The sequence below is a fragment of the Arvicanthis niloticus genome, chromosome 24 (assembly GCF_011762505.2).
Source record: "Arvicanthis niloticus isolate mArvNil1 chromosome 24, mArvNil1.pat.X, whole genome shotgun sequence".
Taxonomy (NCBI): Eukaryota; Metazoa; Chordata; class Mammalia; order Rodentia; family Muridae; genus Arvicanthis; species Arvicanthis niloticus.
The window spans coordinates 8,694,591-8,721,084 of NC_133432.1; the positions used below are offsets into that span (position 1 = coordinate 8,694,591).

General features: G+C 50.8%; 1 protein-coding gene across 2 annotated transcripts in view; it reads left to right on the top strand.

Moving 5' to 3' along the window:
* Nucleotides 1-24,585, top strand: part of Fbxo21 (F-box protein 21) — a 36,263-nt gene extending 11,678 nt beyond the window's left edge. Inside the window, exons 5-12 of one of the 2 annotated variants that reach the window (XM_076922588.1) lie at nt 939-1,085; nt 1,300-1,436; nt 2,686-2,822; nt 6,205-6,384; nt 7,227-7,359; nt 13,936-14,147; nt 16,273-16,430; nt 22,383-24,585. In XM_076922588.1, coding sequence (XP_076778703.1) covers nt 939-1,085; nt 1,300-1,436; nt 2,686-2,822; nt 6,205-6,384; nt 7,227-7,359; nt 13,936-14,147; nt 16,273-16,430; nt 22,383-22,570 — 1,292 coding nt within the window. In that variant the 3' untranslated portion in view covers nt 22,571-24,585. The remainder of the gene's footprint in view (nt 1-938; nt 1,086-1,299; nt 1,437-2,685; nt 2,823-6,204; nt 6,385-7,226; nt 7,360-13,935; nt 14,148-16,272; nt 16,431-22,382) is intronic. The other variant, XM_076922589.1, reaches the window with a different exon arrangement.
* Nucleotides 24,586-26,494: the final 1,909 nt, after the last annotated feature.

Consider the following 26,494-nt stretch of genomic DNA (forward strand, 5'->3'; position numbering starts at 1 on the left):
ATAAAAAAATTGTTATATGTTTTCAAATACAAACTGACAGTTTTCACAGCCCACCCAAGTAACTAGGTAGGCAGTAGAAGCCACTGAGTGGCTGGCGGGGGCTAGTGGAAGCTGCTGGCTCCACGGCCTCGCCCTGACTAGACTCCTGTGGCCATCCTCTGAAGAAGCCAGGGCAGCAGCTCACAGTGGCTGAGGTCCAGATGAGCACTCCCACCCTGGGCAGCACAGGCCCTGCCACCCAGTCAGGGTCTCCTGCTGCCCTCCGCTCCCTCGGCTTCGTGGAGGGTTGGTAGGAGCAGCAAGAGCCTGGGCTAGCCTACAGTCCCTTGAGTGTAAAGGTGACTGGAAGGCTTTCACATAGAACTGCTGTGGCCAAGTGATGGCTTAGGCATGGTGTGAGGGTGGCTGAGGCCAGCAGTGGAACTCTGGCCCCGCTCTGTGGGGCTAACAGAGCTCCTTCTCTGTCCTGAGGAGCTGTGGTCTCTAGAGGCTGTGACTCTTCAGCCATGAGAAGTGTGGTTGGTTGGAATGGTCTGTCTGTCATTCTGGCTTTTAGTTTTGTCATTGAGAGGCATTGCCTCACAGTGAGTCTTTCCTGTGGTTGGTTTTGAATTCTGGGGTGAGGAGGAGAGAGGTGGCCTGAGGGTGTTCTTGTGGCATTTAGCTCTCCTTATAATAGGATGTGGGAACGTGTATTTCTGCTCTCTGAATCATGACCTCCAAAAGAAGTGGTTTGTTTTGTTTTCTTAAATGATGTATGAAGTGCTTTGTGGTGAAGGTGTTTGATCCTCCCCCCTCACTGTGTTGGCACAGTGCCTGACATCCATGGGAGCTGGTGTGGTGTGCTGTGTGAGAAGTCAGGCCACGGGTGCTGGGTCAGTAACACCCTGCTGTGTGGCAGGTAGCGAGGGATGCTGACTCTGCACTTCTCACCACAGGCGCCGTTTATATTGACCAGTACTGCAACCCGCTCTCCGACATCAGCTTCAGAGACATCCAGGCCCAAATCCACAGCATCGTGGAGCTCGTATGCAAAACCCTCCGTGGCATCAACAGTCGCCACCCCAGCCTGACCTTCAGGGCAGGTGTGGAACTGTTGGGGCTGGGCTGGGCTGCGGGGGCCCTGGGGGGATCCGCTACCTGACAGTGTGAAGCACTAAGCCACTCTGGTTCCACCTGCAGCTTGGCAGCACTTGACTGCCAGGCCCTTGTCAGTCACTGTGTGTTTGGGGTGTGCCTTGCTCATGTTGGGGTGTGCTTGCTCATGCTTGTGACCCAGAGGAGATCTCTGTGCTGCAGGTGAGTCCTCTATGATAATGGAGATAGAACTCCAGAGCCAAGTGCTGGACGCCATCAACTATGTCCTGTACGACCAGCTGAAGTTCAAAGGGAACCGCATGGACTACTATAACGCCTTGAACCTCTACATGCACCAGGTAGGGGTGGCTGCATAGCATGGAACCTGCAGCATTCTCTGCGTACTAACCGTGCAGGCACTCTGCGTTGCCTAAACCTGCAAGTGTGCACACACATAGGATCAGATAGTGCTGGGGATTGTGTGTGACTTCGAGCTGGGAAAGGGTGGGGATGCGGTTCTGTGCTCTCCCTGACCTACCTGCAGATTTTGGTGCCCTGTGGTGCTGCGCCCCTGTCTCCCCTGCAAATGGACAAAGGTGACTGTGTGCACCCAGACAGCCTCCGGGCTCATCCCTGGTGGGCTGTCCGTCCATCTTTTGCTGGCAAAGCCTGTTGTTGCCTTTTTCATGTTTCGGTGAAGTCTGTTTCTCCTGTGCCCAGGGACAGTGTTGTGGGTTAGATCTGCTACAGGATGGCCTTTGTAAGCAAACCCTGTACCAACAAGTGGGCATGCACTGTCCATGGTTATGAGTGCTGAGCCGCACAGACCTGCCTCAGTTGGCCTGGAGCCTTGTGGCCCGGCTACATCAGCCACACACCTCTGATGGCCGTTCTTGTCTGTCCTGTTCTCTTTAACTTAGACTTGCTGTTGTCATATCATACTTTTTCCATGCTTGCTTTCTGGGAGAAGGAGGCTGGCGGGCTGCCTGTGAAGTGCCTGGCAGTGAGTCAGTCCATGTTCGCAGGCTGTGTGGTCGGAGTGCTCAGTACTGTCTCACTGGGGAAAGGGCACAGGAACTGGAGGCTTGAAGGCGGCTGTACAGTCCATGTCAGCTTCATTGCCTATTTTGAGATAGACTCTCACTCAGTAGCCCAAGCTGGTCTTGGACTCTGTCCTCCTGCCTCAGACTCCCAAGTGCTGGGATTATAAGCATGGACCACAGAAGACCTGTCTTCTGTGATTTTCATGTCACAAGATAGTATTGTTTTTAAAATATTTTAAAAATTTGAAAGTTCATTTGTGTGTGAATGCTAAGTGGTGAAATGCTTCGCCAGAGAACACGAGGCTCCAGCTCCCATGCCTGGCCCTGCAGGAACAAACAAAAGGCAAAAACAAGATGGGGTGGGGGTGGGGACACACACACACCTATAAGCGTAGCACTTGGGAGGCTTAGGGGCAGGATGGAGAGTTGCCAGCCTGAACTTCGTAAGGAGACCCTGTCTCAGGGATAGGGGACAGGCAGTCTTCTGTCTGATTTGGTCCTGATGTAAGTACAGCTCTGGAAGCCGGCATGGATGCCAGCCTGAACCTGAAACCTTCCTTCTCAGGTGTTGACCCGCAGAACAGGAATTCCCATCAGCATGTCTCTGCTCTACCTGACCATCGCCCGGCAGCTGGGAGTCCCCCTGGAGCCTGTCAACTTCCCAAGCCACTTCCTGCTAAGGTGGTGCCAAGGCGTGGAAGGGTGAGCTGAGTCCGCTATGTGTAATGGTGCTGAGGAACCAGGGTGTAGCATTAATTGGGTGTGGCCAAGCAGGCATCTGCTCCTGAGGATCGAGTTGGGATTCTGACAATGAAGGTATACTATAGTTACGCTGGGCCCTGTGTGACAGGTGACAAGCACTACTCTGGATCTTTCTGTATTTCTCATGAAGGCATGTGAATCTGCAACTATTTCAAAAGCCAGAGGTCTCGTGGCTTTTAAGGTCCCATAGCTTGAAGATGAATCCTATCAAAGGTTTTTTTTCTTTTCCACTCAGCCATAAACCATCTTCTCCCTCTCGCATTTGTGCCCCAGCTTGTGAGAGAGGGGAACAGGGTGGGCAGCTTACAGCCTGGCTGAGTACTGCTTGTTCTAGGGGCAGCCTGTTTCAGGTCGGGTCCTCTTGTTCTCCAGCTTCCCTGAGGGGTGTCTTCCCTAAGGAGAGTAGCTGGTCTCCATGTAGGGAGGAACGCTCTTCCCCAGCATCCTGTCCTGGAGAGTGGCATGTGCAGTCCCTGAGCTTCAGTGCCAGACAGGACTCAAACTTTGTAAACACTGGCGTGAAGAGTTCAAGGCTAAGCTCCGGTATGCATGTGTGTGAGCCGCAGCACACACAGTTACCCACTTAGACTGTGTCTTCTCCTGCTGTATGGAGAAGAAGTGCAGCTGGGCTCCATGTGCCCTCCAGTTAAGAAGAAAGATGCTCCATGAGGGTGAACCTGTCCCTATCCACTACTTGGTCTTTGACTTGCTAGAGGCCGTCATTGTTTTCCAAATGTGTGGTCCTCACAGTGCACTAGTAGGTTAATTTTTAGAACAAGGATATTTACTTTCTGTTATTTAGAAAAGTGAATTTCAGCCCACCCTTCCTCCTTTCCTTATGTGTCTGTAGGATACCCATGTGACATTCACTAAGGGTCCTGCATGATCTGAGCATTTCTGGCTCGTTTAATTTCTAGCATGACTATGCTACCCAGGCTGCCTTAGAACTTGGAATCCTCCTGCTTCAGCCCCGTGTCCTGAGTGCTAGTATTACAGGGCTGAGCCACCACCCAAACTCAAACAATGTAATAACCTGTTAGTACGACAGCCTGAAGTCAGGATCTAGGTAGGTGGTAGAAACAAACCCAGAGAATTAGAAAAGACCGGGGCACCAGAGACCTTCACCACAGTGGCCTGCACACAGGCCTGCCTTCCTCTCAGCTGGACCGCCCTCGCTGTCGGTGCTGGACACACGAGACCCCGTCCAGATTAGCAGACTGCTTTTACTGTTCTTGGCTTTTGCTCCTCCATAGAGGGAGAGCCAGTTTGGCAGTTCCTTAAAGCTATGTGGAAGGCACTGGGAGCCTGAGACAAGGGTTTGTGGCCAGCCTGGGCTACTGTCTTACCCCTGTATCAAACAAGGAAACAAAAATTCTGCTTGGCTAGTGACTGGAGCTGGAAGCTGCTCAGTCTGGTTCTGGCACTAGTATAAGAGTCTGCAGCCTCCTGTGTGTGACCGTGGTCCTGGGATTCCAGCAGGAAACTGTTCACCTGTACACACATTCAGGTTATCCTGAGCCACCAAGCCTTTTGTCTCTAGCTGTGGCTGGTACTTGTGTATAGGCTTGGTCTTCAGCGCCAGGCAGGATGGGTCTTCAGTACAAATGGTTTGGAGCACTGTGCTCACAGAGTCTAGACAGTGCTGTTTTGTCTTTTCTAGCTTAGTATGTTGGCTTCGTACTCTGTTGACTGCAAAGCAGAAACAGATAGCAGATATTCTTGCCTGGAATGGTTTTTGTTTTTTAACCTTCTGTATGTGTGTGTACGTGTATACAGAAGTCAGAGGACAACTTGGGGGACAGTTTTTTCCTTCTTTATTTGGGTCCCAGGGATCCAACTTGGGGCCTTGGATTTGGCAGCCAGGGCCCTGACCACTGAGACACCATTGTAGCCCAGGGATCGAGTCTGCACGGAATGCTTCTCCTCTTCACCGTTAAGCTGTGTGGGCTGACACTTTATTAGTTAGTCTCCAAAACTAACTTCTAATTTTGTGAAGTGTGAGTTTGTTTGAGGTGTTGGATTTTTGTATATTGAGGCAGGCTTCACTCTGTAGCTCTGCTGGCCTGGAACTTACAATATAGCTCAACCAGGATCCCAATGACAGTCACCAGCCTGTACCTCTGCACTGCGGTTGAAGTCAGTGCTACTACACCAGCTAGTTCTACTGATTGTATTTACATGTAGGCAGTAGATTTATTTTTTCAAGAATGTATTATCTGTCCATGGCTTCCCACTTTTGCTCTCTGTAGGAGCAGCTGTTTGGTTTGGGTTGCGGACTTGAAGTTTTGTGAGCTGCAGATTGAACTCTGCCTCACTGCCGAGGTTCACCCATCCCCAGAATGGATCTTGTGTCTTCATCTCCATGGTCTTGGGGCACAGCTAGTCTAGGCACGTTTCAAGAACACCCTGGCACTTGGCCACATGCACATCTTGTCTGTGTGTTTTATATTTGATGATTTCTTGTAGGAAGTTCTGGCCTCACAGCAAACACCGTCAAGTCCCATGCTCTTTTAGAACATTTATGTAAGTCTCAGGTCTTTGCCAAAAGTGCGCTATGAACGCGACTCAGGAAAGAAATCCGGCTGAGATAGTTAGCAGCCAGAGACAAAATGTTGTGTGACTGCAGTGGGCACAGGATCAGGATTGCTCAAAAGAAGCTGTCCCCACACAGAGCCGCCCACCCCTACATGGGCCCTCGGACCACTTGGCTGTGCAGTGACAGTGTGTGAAAGACCCAGGGTCCTTGTGCAGTGACAGTGTATGAGAGAGCCAGGATCCTGCTGTCTAGGATGCCAGCCTGGTGTGTGTACAGAAGAGCTGGTGCTCCCCAAGTTTTCATAGGTCCTCCTAGGTCCAGGACCCCAGACAGGTGGCTGCTTGTCACTCTGGTAGCAGCCACCTTGGTCACTCTCCTGTCGATGTGCTTTGAACTCCTGGCTCAGGGCTGGAGGGCTCCGAGCAGCTGTCAGGCTGCACTACACTGCTGCCCCTTGTTTGTAGGTTAGGATGTGTGTGTCACAGCGTGTGTAGGGTCAAGGACAGTTTGCTGGGGCCAGTTCTCTCCTACCACATGGATCCCAGGGGGGACCAAACTCTGATCATCAGACTTGACAGCGAGCACTTTGGTCCACTGAGCCATCTCTCTTGCCTTTCTGCTGAATACCAGGGCACTGTGGTCGCCACAGCCAAGGCTGTGTTAAGAGTTGGGATTGACTCTCACTGAGGCTTGATGGTATTGGTGAAAACAGTCCTGGCCTTCGCCTCCGCCTGGTGCGCCTTCTCCAGGGATTTTAATTCTGACTGATTGGCTCTTGTTGGGCAGGGCAAACCTGGACATCTTTGACTACATCTACATAGACGCTTTTGGGAAGGGCAAGCAGCTGACGGTGAAAGAGTGTGAGTACCTGATTGGCCAGCACGTGACAGCAGCACTCTACGGCGTGGTGAATGTGAAGAAGGTGCTGCAGCGGATGGTGGGCAACCTGCTGAGCCTGGGCAAGAGGTAAGGACGCTGGCTCCACCGCTCCCACACAGTGTGGGCCTTCTAGGGTTCTGGGCCTCATCAAGAAGCTTGTTTAATGAGCTGGCCTGTGGTAACTGCTTCTGTGACACCAGCTGTGCATCCATGCATGCCGAGCAGCCACGCTCTGATGACTGCAGTAGCCTTAGCTCAGCTCAAACCCTGGTTCACTCTTTGAAGTCAGACTGTCTTAGAGTGACAGAGGTGGTGTCCTCCTGTCCAGGTGCTCTGACCTCTGACCTTACACCAGCCTGTAAGAGAACAGAGGCTGGGTTAACTTGGCTCCATACTTGAAGGAACTCAATCCTGGGAAATCACTGTAGGTAGCGTGTAGCAGGCAGCTTCCTGATGCCTAGCAAGCCGAATGATTTTGAATAAACTGTTTAGAACAATTGTCAGTTGTTGGCAGAATTGAGCAGACTGCAGAGGGGGTAACTTTCTGTCTGCATGTCTGGGCAGCTTGTCTACTCCCAAACCCCCAACACCAGAACAGTTACAAGTGCTGACCCTGACTTGACAGATCTACCCGGGTTCGCTCTTACTGCTGCGATCTCTGCACACATCCTTCATTCTCACCCTGGGTAGCTCTGCTCCCTTTCCAGCGTCTGCTCTGCTCTTCAGAGATCTCTGCTGCTGAGGTGACTGCTTAATGAGAGCAAGCTTTAGTATGGCATGGGAGCTATGTTCAGTGTGGAGTCTCCTGAGCACTCCGCAGGGTTGAACAGGGGAGTCTGGGAATCAGAAGCCATGGGGTCTGCATCAGGTGCTTGTGGACTTCCACTGGGAAGGCCACAGCCTGAGGCAAGGTTATTTGTTGTCCCCAGGGAAGGCATTGACCAGTCCTACCAGCTCCTGAGAGACTCCTTGGACCTGTACCTAGCGATGTACCCAGACCAGGTGCAGCTCCTGCTCCTCCAAGCCAGACTCTACTTCCACCTGGGCATCTGGCCAGAGAAGGTAATTATCTTACTTTGATGCTGGGTCCTTGCCTTAGAGAGGAAAGCTGTAGCTTGGACCAAGGCTGTTAACAGGTCACCATCCTGTTAGCAAGGGAGTAAGTTCAGATGCTCAGTCTCCCAGTCCTGACCCAATCATTAAATGTTCTCTGTCTTCTAAGAAGCATTGGCTCTGCCACCGGGAGCGACTGTCCGTTCTGTGCCTCTCTCTGGGCACAAGACACAAAGCCTTTGCTGCTGCTCACCCACTGCCACCCCACCTGACTTCCTAGAGTCACCTGACTTGGCAAGGAGAGGCAAGACAGGTGCTCAGTGCTGGCTTTGCTGCAGCTGTTCCACATGGGAAGATCTGGCTGAGGCCAGCTAAGGCTTCTTTTTGTCCCACTTGAGGGTTCTGGATCTGCTAATGCCATAACCTCCATGACTGGCAGCAGGTACTGTGGGGAGCCACCTGTGGAACCCAGAACTGGCTTTGGGCACACCGAGTGCTGTATCGTATGAGTGTGCAGGAGGCATGACCCATTTCCCTCCTGTCCTTGGTCTGAAAAGACACCATAGGTCATTTTGTTTGTTTAGAACATCCTACAGAGGGCATTTGATTCTGAGCCTTGGCTGGGACATCCCCCAGAGTTTTGAAACGTGCGGTCTTTCTATAGAAAGTAAATGCTCTGGGCCTGCAGAGATGGGCCAGCTGTTTCTCACTTGTAGAACACTTGGGGTTCAGTTCCCAGCATGCACGTGAGAGCTCTCAATTACCTGTAGCTCCAGCTCCAGGGAATCTAATGTGTGCCTTCTCTCCCTCTCCCCTCTGTGTGTGTGTGTGTGTGTGTGTGTGTGTGTGTGTGTGTGTGTGTGTGTCTGTCTGTCTCTGTCTCTCTCTCTCTCTCTCACACACAAACACACACACACAATTAAAAATCTTTTAAAATGTATTTTTAAAAAGAAAGTAAATGTTCTTATTGGTGACTTCCACATCATCAGTTCATGGCTTTCAGGATGAGCTGTGGCACAACGTGGGCAGTCCACATCCGTGGGCAGTCCACATCCGTGGCCAAGCAGGCACGTGCTCTGGAAGTGTGCACTCTGGGAGCCGCCACCTACTCAGCAGCCCAGGGTTTAGCCTTTTGGATTTGTTCAGCCAGTTGTGTTTGTTGAGGGATTTCAGGATCATTTGGGAAAGACTGAGCAAAGTTCCCTTCTCTGCGTTGTCCCAGTCAGAGTCTACAACTAAAACTCACCATCCTGCTACAGGGCCTCCTGGGCGTCCCCTCGCAGCATCCTGTCACTTTCCTAGTGTCATTCAAACCAGTACAAGTTTTCTTCTGGTGTGTTCTGCCTGCCGGATGGACACAGGCCTTTTGTTCTGAGCTAGGACCCCTCCCCTAAGTTCTCAGTGGCTAGCTTAGAGAGTCGACACCCCAAGATCACAAGAGAACTGCTTGGGGTGCACATTATCACTACATGTGGCAGCTCTCCAGAGGAGGGTGTCCGGAGGAAGTCAAAGGGTCGGCCATCCCAGAGAGCACAGTGTTGCCTCCTGTGGGTGGCACCTAAGGAAGATGCCTGCAGGAGGCCCCCCTCAGGGAAGGGTGTGCATGATGAGAGGAGGGTGATGACAGCCTGTGACACATGGGCCTTGCTTGTTGAAAAGGCTCTGTTTCTGAGCAGGAAACCTTCAGGTGCCTTACGGTCTGCTTTCTATTTCTTGAAGTTGGAAAGACCTGGAAAGCCCAATCCTCTTGGTCACTGTGGCTGTGGCGGCCATGTCTGTGAAAGTTCCTGCCTCTGCTGAAAACCTCCCTGTGTCCTCTCAGCTGCCCTGTGGCACTGTATTGGTGTTGCCAGGTTCCAAGTGCTGAAAGGCAAGAAGTTACCTCTGCTCTGAGCCCACCCCAGGTGTCACCCTGAGGGTCACTAAGGAAAAAACAGCTTGCTCTTAGTGCTGTGAGAGCCAGGTGCACTGTGACCCTATGCTTTCTCTGCAGTGTGGGAAGTACCTCCTCCCCTCTCTGGAATGAAAGACTGTGCAGTCCTTATCAGCCCCGTTGGGCTTGCCTGTGGCCACCACCCTATCTACTCCCTGCCTGCTGACTCACACGTTGTCCACCGTGTTCTGACTGCCCACCTCCTGCCTCTGCTGTATCCTCCCCAAGCATGAGCTCTTCCTCCCAGCCCTCCCCCAGGCCCTGTTCAGGCCAGCAGCCCTTCTGTTGCTGATGTAAGACCGGGAGGTGGCCTTGCCCTTTCTCCTGCTTCTCTGCTGCCCCATCTGCCTCCTGGCCGCCAGTTCCCAGGCTCCTTCCGACCTCTTGTCTTGGGCCTCCCAGCCAGGCTTTACATGTGGGTGCTCTTGAGACTTGCTCTACCCAGTGTGTGGTCCCAGGGCTTCCTTCAGTGCCTCTGTCACACCTGAGCAAGGCCAAGGAAGACCTGGCCCACTTGACCTTCTTGTTATGTCTACAGCAGTTCAAATCTCAGTAGGACAGACTGGTCCTGGGTGGCTCTCTGCGGCCTTTGGCTGCTTTTCTCCCAGGTCTCTGTGCTCCTGCCCACCTGACCTCCTGTGTGCTACGTCTCTCCCTGGTGCTCTCTGCACCACTGTCTACTGTGCTCACACGGCATCTCCTCTGCTGACCTCACGGCTCCATTGCTGCTCCAGCCTCCTTCCACACTGGAGCATGTTCTAGGATGGGGGTGCACTGTGATCCCCACTCCTCATTCTCTGTCTCACAGCACTGGTCTTGGCTTGTGGCAGCTGCCCAGGGAAGTTCCTGTGAGGGAATGGTTGGGTGACTGTAGTTCGCTTGGACATGAGTGAAGGTGACTTCCAACACTTATAGGTTTTCCAACATGGGGCATCATACTGCTCTAGAAGTGGGTGTTTACAGCCTAAGCTGTGTGGGCTGGGAGAGAGTGCCAAGACGGTGTGTAGAACTGGCTTGGGACCAACCATGGCAAGCAGCAATGGTGGCCTTCGTCAAAGGCTCCTGCCATGCCCAGCTGCAGCCCAGCAGGAAATCCAACAGGCAAATAAGCAGGGGAGCCTAGAGCGCAGAGTGAGGCTCAGTGCTCAGGTCGGACCTGTGCACACAGGTTAGTGGACTGGTGAGCTTGGAGCTGCCGTCTGCGGGGCCTGGCCACAGTTGTCTGTGCTGCTGTGTGGCCAGCGGAATAACAGTGTATGCGAATGTCCCTGGGCAAGAGGACCTCCTTCCAGTTCTCCCCTGAGCGTGGGGGTTGGTTTTTACTTGGATGGGACGTGGTTGTTCTTTTTGTTTTTGAGGCAGGGTTATAGTATACAGTATACAGTATACAGTACATAGTATAGTATACAGTATACAGTACATAGTATAGTATATAGTATATAGTATACAGTATACAGTATACAGTATACAGTACATAGTATAGTATACAGTATACAGTACATAGTATAGTATATAGTATATAGTATACAGTATACAGTATACAGTATACAGTACATAGTATAGTATATAGTATACAGTATACAGTATACAGTACATAGTATAGTATATAGTATATAGTATACAGTATACAGTATACAGTATACAGTACATAGTATAGTATATAGTATACAGTATACAGTATACAGTATACAGTATACAGTACATAGTATAGTATATAGTATACAGTATACAGTATACAGTACATAGTATAGTATATAGTATATAGTATACAGTATACAGTATACAGTATACAGTACATAGTATAGTATATAGTATACAGTATACAGTATACAGTATACAGTATACAGTACATAGTATAGTATACAGTATACAGTACATAGTATAGTATATAGTATATAGTATACAGTATACAGTATACAGTATACAGTACATAGTATAGTATATAGTATACAGTATACAGTATACAGTACATAGTATAGTATATAGTATATAGTATACAGTATACAGTATACAGTACATAGTATAGTATATAGTATACAGTATACAGTATACAGTATACAGTATACAGTACATAGTATAGTATATAGTATATAGTATACAGTATACAGTATACAGTACATAGTATAGTATATAGTATACAGTATACAGTATACAGTATACAGTACATAGTATAGTATACAGTATACAGTACATAGTATAGTATATAGTATACAGTATACAGTATACAGTACATAGTATAGTATATAGTATACAGTATACAGTATACAGTATACAGTACATAGTATAGTATACAGTATACAGTACATAGTATAGTATATAGTATACAGTATACAGTATACAGTATACAGTACATAGTATAGTATATAGTATACAGTATACAGTACATAGTATAGTATACAGTATATAGTATACAGTATACAGTATACAGTACATAGTATAGTATATAGTATACAGTATACAGTATACAGTATACAGTACATAGTATAGTATACAGTATACAGTACATAGTATAGTATATAGTATACAGTATACAGTATACAGTATACAGTACATAGTATAGTATATAGTATACAGTATACAGTACATAGTATAGTATACAGTATATAGTATACAGTATACAGTATACAGTATACAGTACATAGTATAGTATACAGTATACAGTATACAGTATACAGTATACAGTATACAGTATACAGTACATAGTATAGTATACAGTATACAGTATACAGTATACAGTACATAGTATAGTATATAGTATATAGTATACAGTATACAGTACATAGTATAGTATATAGTATACAGTATACAGTATACAGTACATAGTATAGTATATAGTATACAGTATACAGTATACAGTACATAGTATAGTATATAGTATATAGTATACAGTATACAGTACATAGTATAGTATATAGTATACAGTATACAGTATACAGTACATAGTATAGTATACAGTGTACAGTATACAGTACACAGTATATAGTATACAGTGTACAGTATATAGTATACAGTATATAGTATACAGTACATAGTATAGTATATAGTATATAGTATACAGTATACAGTATACAGTATACAGTACATAGTATAGTATATAGTATATAGTATACAGTATACAGTATACAGTATACAGTACATAGTATAGTATATAGTATATAGTATACAGTATACAGTATACAGTATACAGTACATAGTATAGTATATAGCCCCCACGGGCTCTTGGGATCCTACTTCCCAGTGTTAGGATTAAAAATAGACGTCATTCCATCCAGCCAAGGCCTGTAGCATCAGTTGGGGTCACAAAGACTACTGTCAGCACTGTCTTTGTGAACACACCGGGTCCACGTCACATTTCCTTCTCTGTGTCCCCTTACCCTCAACCTCACACATCCATGCAAGGAACCAGTGTCTCCTGTCTTATGGTCTGAATGTGGGCCACCTTTGTGCCCTGAAAAGTCCATGTCTGGCTGTTTTGCAGGTCTGTTGGGTGGCCTCTGGGAAAGCAGGGGCTGTGTGCACAATGACAGAGGTGGCTCACTGGCAAGCACACACAGGGGTGGCCATTGTTTCCAGCAGAATCCACAGAGGTCCACTGTCCGATGGGATGCTGTCAGCTACAAAGGACAAATGCCATGAGCATCCCCACCTTAGAGCCCCCCCTGGAGGTGGGGTGTGGCTGGGGACTGGCTCTTGATAGATTTTTGTTGAAGCGGCTTTGGAATATTTGAGGTCCTGGAACTCCGCCTATTCTTTCTATTAAGCATCACAGTAATTAAGAGGCTTCTCTGAATTCTCCTGCCACAATGGTGGTTGAAACCATGAGCTGAGGTCCTACCAGGGCCACATCTTTGTTAACCCTCTGACCTCAGGCCAGCATTTAAATGTACGGAGCCAAACCAGTAGTGGCTGTGCAGTACCATGCCCAATGGAGACCTCTAATTCATCCCCGGGAAATACCAGGAGCCTGCTGTATTGCTCTGCAAGGCAAGGTTGGCTTCAGGAAAATTGCGTCTGGTTGGCAGGAAGCGGCTGAATAGTGAAGCAGCTGGAGGGCCGGCGGGCAGGTGGGGCAGCACCTAGAGTTGAGGGTGTCTGTCTCACTAAGCAGGTGCAGCCCGGGCTCGATAGACTGGAGGGACAGGCTTGTCAGAGCTTAGTGTGTGCTCCAGCGTCGCAGTGTGTGGGTCCCAGTGTGCCAGTGTGCAGACAAACACTTTGCGTGATGCCTGACTCTTGAGTGAAGCTGCTGTGTGCAGCAGATAGACCGACCTGCCTAAGCCTCGTACAAGTGACTGCCTGCCTTCTGGAAGCTTGCTGAGCCTAGCCCCTCCCTCCAGTGACATCAGCTTAGGAGAGGCCATCCAGCTCTCTGTCAGTTCTACTAGGTTTCTTTTGCCTTGGCTAAGACATCTTGGAATTTTCCCCTCTTAAAGTGAGAATGACAGGATAGAACAGTTTCTGTACTTAAAAAAAAAAAAGGAAAAAGAAGTTGATCCTCCTCAGTTCTTGGTTCTGTGTTAACCAAGAACGCTTGGCCCGCTCAGAATCCTGACCCGCAAGTGGCGTGTTGCTGGTCTTTGTCAGGCTACGTGGGTAGGTGTCAATCCCACGCTTCGGAAAAGAAAAGGCCTGGCGAAAATATTATCTCCTAGTCTTTCTGTCTTGTCTTGAAGGTGCTTGACATCCTCCAGCACATCCAGACCCTAGACCCCGGGCAGCACGGGGCGGTGGGCTATCTAGTCCAGCACACGCTCGAGCACATTGAGCGCAAGAAGGAGGAAGTGGGCGTGGAGGTGAAGCTGCGCTCAGAGGAGAAGCACAGGGACGTCTGCTACTCCATCGGGCTCGTGATGAAGCACAAGAGGTGAGCGCCTGCTCTCGGCCTCCATGGCTAGCCACAGGATGGCTAGCCACAGGCTACAGGCATGTCCCAGGGCCACAGCCACACTGCAGGGGGAAAAGGAAGGGTCCCAGGGCCACACCCTGGTAACTCATTTTACAGAGCACCCACCACAGGCAAGACAGCAAGCTGCCCCTGACCTGCACCCTGCTTCTGGCTGAAGTGTCATGTCTCCCATGGGCTCTGATTGCACTAAGTTTGTATAAGTTGCTCTGCTCGAGCCTAGGGACAGCATGCTAGGCTGAACTGCAGCCTCAGGCCCTCTCCTGCTTCTCCCTTCTTCCCCTGCCAACTCTGATCGGTTGGCAGGGCCTTCCTGCCCTACAGTTGTGTACACATCTGTTCATCATTGCACAGTGTAACTCTGGAGTGCTGGTGTGGGTTCCTGTCCCACAAGTAGCCTAGGAGCTGTGTGTTACTGTCCCCACAGCAAGCCCTGGAGTGTGTGTGCAGCAGGAGACACTTGGTCCTCAGGACTCCCTCACTGGCAAATACGCTTCTGCCTCACCGACACAGGCGTCCTTGCTGATGTGTGACTACTCCCCACCCCCTCCCTTGTCTGTGAGGATAGCTGTCAGTGATTTCCCTGTTCATTTAGTGAACTCCTTCTTCTTCTTCTTCTTCTTCTTCTTCTTCTTCTTCTTCTTCTTCTTCTTCTTCTTCTTCTTCTTTCTTCTTTCTTCTTTCTTCTTTCTTCTTCTTTCTTCTTCTTTCTTCTTCTTTTTCTTCTTCTTCCTTCTTCCTCCTCCTCCTCCTCTTCCTCCTTCTTCTTCTTTCTTCTTCTTCTTCTTTCTCCTCCTCCTCCTCTTCCTCCTCCTCCTCCTCCTTCTTCTTCTTCTTTCTTCTTCTTCTTTCTCCTCCTCCTCCTCTTCCTCCTCCTCCTCCTCCTTCTTCTTCTTCTTCTTTCTTCTTCTTCTTCTTTCTCCTCCTCCTCCTCTTCCTCCTCCTCCTCCTCCTTCTTCTTCTTCTTTCTTCTTCTTCTTCTTTCTCCTCCTCCTCCTCTTCCTCCTCCTCCTCCTTCTTCTTCTTTTTTCTTGGTTTTTCAAGTCAGGGTTTCTCTGTGTAGTCGTGGCTGTCCTGGAACTCACTCTGTAGACCAGGCTGGCCTCAAACTCAGAAACCCGCCTGCCTCTGCCTCCCAAGTGCTGGGATTAAAGGCGTGCGCCACCACTGCCCGGCGAACTCTTTCTTCTTAGCTCTTATGAGAATTTCCCAATGTGTCTAAGTGGAGAGGAGAGCATGAGGCGGCTGAAGCTCCTCGTATCCCGGAGCAGCACGCCCTCCTCCTTCACCGCTGCTGCCGCTCCCCTCCCCTCCCCTCTCCTCCCTCCCATCCTCCTCCTCTTCTGTCTGAACTAGACAGTGCTGCATACATCCACCCTACACACCCACCCTAGCCACTCTGTAGGTCTTTCTGAGGGAGGGGAGGGCGCCATCCTCACTCGTGTACCTGCGTCTGACCACATGCAGTAAGCAGTTGCCTGGCTTCCTCCAAAGCTGGGCAGGGCATGGAGGGGTTTTGCGTGGTAGTTTGCGTAAGGGTCCTTTCTTCCCTTGGCTTTGCTGTCATCTGACTCCTCCCTCCTTGGATCTCAGGTCACAAAGTATTCAGCTAGATGCTATGCCTCCGGGACTTTGTTCTACTGAGGTGACTGGAAGCACGATCAGGCCACCATCCTGTCTGTCGCCTTTGACACCAGCTGACACTTCCTTTGTCTCTCACTCCGCCCAAAAGTCTCTCAGACCAGGCTTAGTAATGCACATCTTTAATCCCAGGATTGAAGGGTCCGGCAGGCTGAGCTCTGTGAGTTTGAGGCTAGCCTGATCTACACAGTTCCAGGATAGCCAGAGCTACACAGTGAGGACTGCCTACAAACAAACAAACAATAGGTTATTCTTTTCTAGTGAAGTGCTTTGTTGACAGTGAGAGGGTTTGTAAGAAGGACAAGGTGTCCTGAGGGATGATGTGACACAGGGTAAAAGCGGGGAACGAACAGACGGAGGGCATGAGAGCCCCAGCCAGGCTCCTGATGCCACCGCCACTCCAAGGCTCACTGGGAACTCACTGACTACCTTCCCCGCTCCACAGGTATGGCTACAACTGTGTGATCTATGGCTGGGACCCCACGTGCATGATGGGGCACGAGTGGATCCGAAACATGAACGTGCACAGTCTGCCTCATGGCCACCATCAGCCCTTCTACAATGTGCTGGTGGAGGATGGTTCCTGCAGATACGCAGCCCAAGGTAAGGCGCTCGCTGGACCCGCACCGGCCCCTGGCTGAGCATGCTGTGCACAGAGCTCACCAGTGTGTTCAGAGGTGGCCGTGGCTAGTCACACACAGGCGCACAAACATGTGGGTCCGTTCTAGAGCTGCTCCTGACCCTCAGCTTACTCACTGTTCACACCAGCCAGACTCCTGACTGACTTCTTCCCTGTCTCTCTGGCCTGCTTCTAGCAATACTGGCCTAAAGTCGCCCTCATGTGGCCACAAGCAGAAACTGCAGTCTCCAGCATAATCCCTGTGTGTTTGACCCCAGGAAGTCCTGAGCCAGGGATAGTGGAGCTGAAGAGCCAGATAAAGACTACCATGTGAGCCTGCCTCTCCTTTGTCCGCGCATTACTTCTACAGGAAAATGCATAAGAGTTTATTAATAAGAGAACTTGGACACTGGCATGATGGACAGACATACTCTCATGAATACCAAGTCTGCTTGGGACCCAGGCTCAGCCTCTCACACATGCAAGCCTGGAGCTTGTGAAGGCCACCCCCATTTTGCCCTACTCAAGAAGATGTGAAGCAGGCGCTTGGCAGTGGGTTCTGGTCTGAACCGTCAGGCTTGCACTACCCACAGTAGAGCTAAAAATACCGAGGGCTCAAGTGTCAAGGTTTCAGAAGGCAGGAATGTTCCCAGATGGGTGATCATGACCCATCTGAGGCCAAGAGAACCCCATGCAGTCACTTCACCGTGGGTTTCTGGGTAAGACTAAGGTACTGCCATATTCCCTGGATGTCCTGGAGCCTCCCAGAGCAGTCTTCAGCTGTTGGAGCTGAGTCCAGTGAGAATCAGAATGTCCCACTTCTGAAGGTCAGAGTGACTTTAAACAGTTCCAGGGCTTTGTTAGGTGACAGGTGAGGGACCCTTTCTGTCCTCAGCCACAGCTTATGGGCAAGTACAGCAGCTGTCCCCCTATACACAGAAGGTAAAAACATCTGTAAATAGGGTATGGAAGTTTCTAGAAACAGTTCATTTCACTAGAAACGAGTGCTCGACTTTAGATGTTCTGAGTAGCTAGAGCCAGAAGTTTGCAGAGAAAAGGAAGTATGTGGCCCGTGTGACCTGGGGCGTGGTTGTGATTATGTTGGCTTTCACTGGTTTCCAGTGGCCTTCCTGTCGGCCACAGGAACATGACGTCTCCCGAGGGTTGCTGGTGGTGGCTGTGGGGTGCAGTGGTGGCAAGGGACTCTTCCTGGAGCCACACACACGCCTTCACTCACCTTCCTGGGCCAGTCTGTGCTGGACTTACATGGTCTTACATGTCTCCTCACATTCCACCCTGCCTGCTCCTGTAGCCGCTCTCCACATGGTGCCCTGTTTGCTGCCAGTGGGTTCCTCAGCCGTTTTGTCAGTGAATAGAGATGTGGGCTTTTTGCCAGCGTTTGAAGGAACATTACCAGATCCTGCCTTGTGGTGCACTAGAACGGCAGCAGCGCTAAACCACATGGCCAACAGCGCATGTTCCCCCAGCTTCCTCATTGCCTGGTTGTCACAGGGCAGCTGTCTGTGGTGTGACAGGCTCGGCTCTGCAGTCCCACTGTGGTTCACTCCCTCTGCAGAGCCTGGCATTGGAGAACTCGCTGTCCATCTCGCTCTCCTGCACCAGGATGTGGTTTTTTTTTAAGCATTCAGGTGTTGGTTGCCCTGGTTGTCTCCTTGTAGTTTGCCTCGAGGTCTCCTTACTTCTGCTTTCTCTGTGACCTGGCAGTAGCCTGAGGCCTGACTACATGGGCATCACTACCTCACAGGCCACCCTACCCAGAGGAACTGGGGATCATGGCCCACACCAGGTGATGTTGCGTTCAACCCTAGGTAACTCCCTTCTGTAATTAGCAGGAAGTCCATGAGGTCACACTGTGTGTTCTGAGTGTCACTCCCCAGAGACCTGTGACACTGCGGTTTGCCCTAGCACTTGGTCCATGCTGACACAGGAGAACTGGGCTTGAGGAGTGTCTGCTGCACCTGCAGAGACAGACGCTTCTCCTGTGCCTCCCTCCCCACTCCCTCCCTGCCAGAGTCCTGTGTCATGGTCTCTGAGGACAGGTGAATGCTCAAAGTTGGATGTAGCCCATGGCTGTACGATGGAGACCCTGACGAGCTAGATTTTTAATTTTTTTTTTTTAATTACTGTGTGTGTGTGTGTGTGTGTGTGTGTGTGTGTGTGTGTGTGTGTGCGCGCAAGCGCGTGCTCCATGAGCGTGGGGTATACATGTCCCAAGCATGTGCTAGAGGCTGAGACAGCATTAAGGAGTTGGTTCTTCTCTCCTCTGTGTGGGTCATCCAGTTTACACAGCCATGCTTTTACCCACTGAGCCAGCTCAAAGGTCTGAGCAGCTATGTTTTTAAAAAGACTATTTTGCTTTTAATTATGTGTATATGTATTTGTATTTAATTATGTACGGGTGCACATGTGGACTGCAGTGCCTGCAGAGGCCAGAGGTGTTGGTCCTCTGGAGCTGGAGTGATTTGGGTTGAGCCGCCCACACAGATGCTGGAAGCAGACTTGGGTCCTCTGGAGCAGGGACTCTGACCCGCTGGGCTGTCTCAGTGGCCAGCAAGCTACATTTCTAAGCTGCTTCCTTAACGTTTCCCTTTGAGCATATCTGCGTTAATTTATTTGTATTGTTTGTTTTACTTCAGATCTAATTGTCAGTGACTCTAGTTCCTGAGTAGAGGCCGTTAATGACTTTCTAGTCTGTAGTCCTCCAAAGCATGTGTGGCATCTTTGAATGTCAAAATTGTGTGTGGCAACCTGCTGCCACTAGGGGGAGCACTGCAAGCCTTCGTTGGCTCCTGCCCCTTAAGGCTGCTGCTGAGGTGCCGCTGTGTCCCAGAGGGAGGTGTGCGCGGAATGCTCCTCTCGAAGGCCAAGGCCGGTGATGTCTTGTCTGTTAACAAGGCCCTTGGTGTGGCTTTGGACACAGGAGCCATAGCTGGGTGGCAAGTCTCATTCTGTCACATCGTAGGCTGCTCTTCCACTGCAGCCCATGCTGTCTGAACGTGGGGGTGAGGGGTAGAAAGTGACAGTTGGTCATTTCAGGGACCATGTGGCCTTCTCTTGTTTGGATTCTGTGTGGTGAGGTGGGCACAGACTGTGACATGTAGGAAGAGGTGAGGGGCAGCCTGTGGGGGATCAGTCCTCCCCACCATGTGGGTCCTAGGGGCCAAACTGAGGTCTTCAGGTTGATGACAAGCGCCTTTGTCACTGAGTCATTTAAGTGGTAAAATCTCAAGCGTGCACTCTTATGGTGGCTCCACCCCACCAGAAGACTAGAGACAACCCTTTGACTAGAGACATCCACACTTAGTACGGAGAGGTCTGTGGTCTCTGTAAAGCGGTGGAGGAGAGTCCTTTAGAATGCAGATAGATGCTCAGTGCACATTTGGTGTAGATAGCGACAGAGATGAATTCCAAACTCCAGTGTGCAAGATGTGCCACTGTCCCCCAGAGAAGGAAGTGCCGGGCTCACACAGAGGCCCCCAGGTGGTGTCTCTGAGTGTGTCCACGGAGTTCAGGAAGCTGCAGACTGGATATGAAATAAGAAAGATGGTTCTCGTGAGAGTTGCCCCTGTGCTTCGTAGAGTACTATATTTCAGAGGCACATTGGTGGCGTTCCCTCCAGATGCACAGCCACGGGCTTCTTCACTGTGCTCCTGTGAGACGCTTGTTTCGGCTCTGTGCTTAGGGGTGAGCAGCTGTGATCCCCACACAGGTAGGTGGGAGAAGCCTTTGTTTGAGGCCAGCCTGGGCAGCTTAGTCTCAAAGTAAACATAAAATCTGGCTGGGGTGCAGCTTGAGTGTAGAGCACTCACTCCACAAGCACGGAGACTGAGTTCAGGTCCCCAGCACCGCAGAACAGACTTCATGTTCTCCGAGGGCCAGCAGGCCAGGGCACTAAGTCCAGCTGGAGATGGGCACAGGCGCCCAGAGCGTGTACTGTTAGCCCCCAGGTTCTGCCCACTGTTCCTGTCTCGGCTTTCCAGAGCAGCTTCTTGCTGGAAGCCGTGTTCAGCAGCCTGCAGTGGCTCCTGGCAGTGATGTCCCCGCAAGCTTTCTATGCCTGCCCCCTCCCTCCCCTCCTCCAGGCATGCAGAGCTGGCAGCTCCGTACAGGAGTTCTGTAGAGCAGGGTGGCTCACCTGAGCAGATGAGCAGTGGACAAGGCAGATCCCTGTGGTGGGACATGTACCCTGTGGGTGCTCAGCAGGACCCCTGAATTCCCCCACTGTAGTCCAGAGCAGCTCTCAGAGCTAACCACAGAAATGCCTTCAGACTTTGGGGAGTTTAGCTCCCCATCGGCCCATACTGAACTAAACAGATTAGTCTCAAAGCAGGAATCAAATTCCCAGAAGAATTGACTGGTTCTATGTCACCTGTCCTGCCTGCAGTGGCAGACATGCTTTTTGAGAGCAAGGGCTTTCTTTTCTTAGAGGGCCTTAGAGGTCCACGGCTCTCTGCTCTCCGTGGTGTTTCTGTGGGGCATGAGGCCTCAGCAGCTGGCCTGCAGTAGGTCTGTGAAACAGTCGCTGAGGGGCCTGAAAGAGTGTGAACATGAAGACACTGACATGGGCTGTCCCCGCTGATTGCGAGCGGACAGGGTGGGCTGCTAGTGTAGGCGTCTGAGCCCTTCCATGTACACACATGTCCCCTCAGCTCTACACTGCTGGGTCTGACCCAGCCAAAGCCCTCGGCAGTCCCTCCTCTGGGATGGGGCCAGGATTGCAGTGCACTGAGGCTGCCCGGGGCCTGGCCAGAGTAAGCCCCAAACTCCAAAGTGCCCTCCAGCCAAAAGTACTAGGCCTTCTGGTGTTTTCTCAGGGACACTGTCCCTGACCCAGTGTCCTCCCTCCTGGTCTGCAGTCAGACCCCTGCCTCCACACTAGTGTCTTGGTATGCTGACAAGCTCCCAACAGTGTGACTCTTCACAGGGTGCGTCCCCAACCCATTCTGAAGATGCTGCCCCAACAGGTTCCCCAGATCCTCCAGATTTGTGGTTAAAGGGAAAAATATGCGTGGTTGGCCACAGTCTACCTCACAGAGACAAGCGCCAGTAACAGCCCCAGCTCTAGGCCTCTGTGTGTCTGGGCTGTCCTGTGTACTTTGCTCGGGAAAGCACTTGCTCAGGACCCACTTAAAGTAACTTTAGAGCAGGGTGTGTTCCTGTGCCCCAGCCTAGGAATAGTCCTGGGGATTCTGTGTGGGCAGCTCCTCTCTTGGTAGGACTTTCACAGCAATGGGGCCTGTGACCCTGTCCTCTGATGCTGGGCCATGAGGAAGGGTTTTGGTCTTTTCCCTGTGATGCCTGCAAGGTCTGTTCCTCCATTTCTGTTCTCTGTGGCTTCTCCAGTGGCGAAGTCAAGATAAGGAAGGACGCAGGCAGGCTGTCCTAGGGACCAAGCGGGGTGGGTGCAGCCGGAACCACCAGCTCACCCAGGAGGTGCAGCCCCAGGGGAGGACTCATTTGGAGAACAGTTGCTGTGTGGCCAGGGCTCTTCTCTGTGTACAGGGTGGCAGGTTTGAGACTTAGGACCAAGTGGTTCTGACCCCTGGGGGATGGTGGGATGTGCAGGTGAGCGTCGTCTACCCTGTGCTCCAGCTGTTGGCTAAGCCAGATGAGGGGTGCAAGGAGTACCCCAAAGGTGCCACTGGGAGTCTCAGAGCCAAATGTCTCTCTCAGAGAATAGGAAGATAGGTCTTCTGAGCAGAGCCACAGGGAAGGGGACCTGTGCCACTGCTGCTCTCTCCCCTTAGCTGCCACCTCTGCTTTTCCTCTTGAGTAATACTGGTAACACCGGAAGGTTCCTGCTGGTAACTTTCACACTGCTTCTAAAGGGCCCCTGGCCGGGCCGGCAGAAGGCTTTCAGCAGAGAGCCATTGGGAAGGCGCAATGCTAACACTGTGCTGCCTCTTTGCCAACAGAAAACCTGGAATACAACGTGGAGCCTCAGGAGATCTCGCACCCAGATGTGGGGCGCTACTTCTCGGAGTTCACAGGCACACACTACATCCCAAACGCGGAGCTGGAGATCCGCTACCCCGAGGACCTGGAGTTTGTGTACGAGACAGTGCAGAACATTTACAGTGCCAAGGAGGACACAGCCGAGTAAACTCAGGGCTGTCACCTCTGCGCTGCCGCCGCTGCTGCCGCTGCTGCTGCTACCTTCTGGGGGAACAGGATTCCTGAAGGACGAGTGCTGCCCCTGGAGTCAGCACAGGACAGCCACGTCACCAGCAGCCTGGCTGCCTCCCCACTTTAGATGGTGTGTGCTCCTCCAGCCACAGACAGCGTTGCTCTCCGCTACACTAGTGAATCAGTTGAAAGGCACCGTGTCCAGTGGCATGGCTCGTCTGCTTGTCCCGTGGTGACAGTGTGTGACATTCTGTCTTCATGAGGTCTCACCGTCCACTCTGTCCTCTCACCCCCTTCCCACCCCTGTCTCCATCTACCTGTGTCAGCGTCCCTCCCGCTGGACAGTCGGGGCCATGTCTCCTCGTCTGGAACACAGGCCGCCAAGTGAGGCCGCCGCCTCTGCCTTGTGTTGGGCTGTACTCGGAGGAAGGCGTGGTGACGGAGTCGGGATGATCATAGTTTGGTTTTTGCTAATACAGAAACACAGATTTCAAGTGTTCCTTTTTTCTTTTTTCTTTAAATTGGGAGAACAACAGTGGCTCTCTCTCCCACTGGTCTGTGCACATTTCCGCCTGTTGTGAGCTTCTGTCTTGTTCCATTGGTTCTCTGAGCAAATGCACAGCAATGGCCTTTCCGAGGGAAGTTCTCCACTTTCACGAGCTGCTCTTTTAAGATGACTACTCCTTGTTTAACGTTAGGAATCTACTCCAGGATCATGAGTGGATCTTAGGTCGGTCGTGGGCCCGCTTCAGTAGTGAGGCCTGCCAAACGAATGACAATTGCTCTTAAAACTTATCTCTCCTGGTCCCCAAACCAAGAGAACAGGTCTGTTCTTCTGATCAGGAGAATGAACTGAAGAAGCCTAACCCGGGGAGACAGGCTCCATGTTCCCTGTCACTCCTTTGAGTCATTTTGAGAGTGTTGGGCTTATGGGAAGAGGAGCGCATGCTTTGGGCTTTAAGCTGCCAGTCTGAAGGCTCCAGGCTGAGGTCCTGATTCTTGGATGAGGTCTAGCCTCAGGTCACCTCTGGCTACTGCCTGATGCTCTCCACAGTGTGAAAGGACCAAACCTTTACTAGATCCTAGTGGGTGCCACCTGGTCCTCAGACAAGCAGTCCCATAGGTAACAACCCATCAGGCCAATGACACGTCTGTCCTGTTTAAAATGCTGTTGCTCTAGTGAGCGGAGCTGTAGGGGGCTGCCTGCCTGCCTGCCTCAGTGTACCCTCACACCTCCAGGTGAGCCCCTCCTCCACTGCCCTCCAGCAGCCCCGGGATGACTGAGGCAGCGTTAGTGAGGCAGTCTTTAGAAGGATGGGAGGCTTGAGGCTCTTGCAGTTGAAAAGGTTCCTGTGTACCTCACCAGTCAGAACCAGTCAGAGGCAGGTTTGAACTTGCATTTGGAAATTTAGCTACTCAGAGCATCTGCCTGAGGTTGGGGGATTTTATACCTTACTCCTCCAAAGGTGAGAAGCAGCCCATGAAGACTCGCACACTCGCATATCAGTACTGAGCAGCCGTAGAGCATGCTGGGAGTTTCCGTTGCTGGGTTTCTGCTTTGATTTCCTTTTTTCTGTAGAGAAAAGCCGAGAAAGATGGCTTCCCTCCCTGACCCGACTGTAAATATGTACCTAGACCGTTTTTAAATGTGTCTCTTCACGAAGGCTTCGTTTGGCTGAGGGAGCCTGTGTCACCGGTGTGAGTTGGTATTTGGGCACTTTATATTTTTCTAAAAATGTGTTTTCGATCCTGTACTCTAATAAATCATAAGTTTCTTTTTAAAAATTTTTCCAAAAGTTTTCTCCATTTTCAAAAACCCTGTTATAAAAAGTAGAACTTTCACAATGTTAAAATACTAAATATTTGGTTATAGCAACTTCTAATGAATGCCAAGGGTTTTTTGTTTTTTGGGTTTTGGGGGTTTTTGTTTGTTTTTTTGGTTTTTGGTTTTTTTGTACAACAATTAATAAACGAACTTACCGAGAGAAACCATGCCAGTGGCCTGCCCGCTTTCATTCAGTAGCAAGTGAGGAGAAAGCAGGGTCTCTCTCCTGAACAAGGTGGAAGAAAAAAAAATAGCTGACTTTAGTTTTCTTCCAACATTTGACAAGTGTCTTGCTGAGTGAAGGCCTTCTGGGCCCTGGGAACGGCTGGAAGTGCCCGGCTGTCAGATGAGGACGCCTTCTGTCTGCCAAAGGAGAACTGGGCATTCAAGGAGGGACAGCCGGGACAGTGGCCTCTGTTATCACTGCTGCTAGCCAGAGGGGCCAGACAGGAGGACATGTCTTCCCCAGTCGGGCCTAGAACTTACCCAGCACACATGCCCACATACTCGTGACTAGCAACCCAAGTTCCAGTGCCTGCAGCCGTACTCAGGAGTAAGGTGTTTAAAGCTGGTCCATCCCCGTCTCCCGAGTTAGCAAGGGCCTTGGTTTCAATCTGGGAGCACCGTTGCGCACAGTGTTGCACAAACTGCTCCCACTCTGATTTGGAAGTGTTTCCATCTTGCCGTATTAGATGGAGCCCGGCCAGCCCCAGGTCCCCTTTCTATAAAGACAGCTGTTTGTTTGCTGTATTCCAGACATGAAGTGGGGGTGGGGCATTGGAGGACTGAGACTTCATTTAAAAGCATCTGTGGATGTCATCCAGATGTAGCCCATGCTATCTCGGTTTATCTGGCTTTGTTTGCACGGAAGGAAGGAATATGCAAAATCAAGAGTCGGGTTGCCATTGGGCTCTTCATCGGATGATGCTGATGATTGTCATGGGTGTGTTCCCTTGTAGAAGGTGCTGGCTGGCCAGCGCTGGGTGACATCACTTGCTTGCCTTTGGTTTTAGAGGCATGATGGCCCCACACAAGGCTGCCTGGAGGCAGGCTGCTGCTGTATTAGGCCCTGGTGAGGGTAAGCTCCTTCTGTGTGTGTAAACCTAGGTCCCTGCTGTTTGTGTAGGTGGGCGAATAGGAAATCCCAGGCCTTCACAGCCACCTCACTGTCCCCCTACCCCCATTCTGAGCACCCTGAAGCCTGGAGGGTTCAAGTATGTTCCCTTCCATGGGTAAAAATTTTGTGCAATCAGAGCATTTGTGTGCGGCGACCTCGTAGTGACAGTTATACCAGGCTAACACTGATATCCAAAAATCGCTGTGCTCCAAACGCCGTAGAACTTTTGTGCCCGTGCTTTGGAATTGCTGGGGAGGGGGATGGCCTGGTACCCGGCGACCCAGGTTTAGGGAGGTGACTGCCAAGGGTCCCCCAAGGGCTCCTCCTCATCCAGTTTGAAGAGAGGAAAGGTGGATTGACATGTCTAGAGGTTCCTGTGAATGGATCAGGACCGGCCTCCTGCAGCCTGTGAGGGTGCTTTGTGGTAGCTGCCACAGGTCACCCCTGCATGTCCCACAGCAGGACAGCTAGCATTTAAAATGACCAGCTTGGGGGGCCATGCCAGTACTCCATCCTTTGTGAGTGTCACAGTTCTTTGTGTGTGTCATATCAACCTGCTGCCAGCATGGGGGCCATGCCACCACTACATGCTGTCACTTTCCAGTGATACTTTGAGATCTCTAATTGTTCATCAGATAACCCGGATAAATGGTACCCGGAGTTCTCTTCCAGGATGTTCCAGCCTCCCTGTTGGCCTTGTGCCGCACTCTCTCTGTGTGATGGAACGTTTTCTCCCTTCAGCCAGGGTAAAATGATAACTTGAACTATGTTTCCCAAGCCATTGCAGCCCAGAGATTGCCCCCTCTAGGTTTGATGTGCTAGCGTGTCTGTATGCTATGCACACTTCCTTCATCTACTCTTCTGTTCCCTGTCTCAGCACAGAGTACATGATACAAAGCCATCACTCCTGGCCACCTCCCTCAAGATGGTACCCCTCCCGCCTCCTCAGCCCTGCCTGC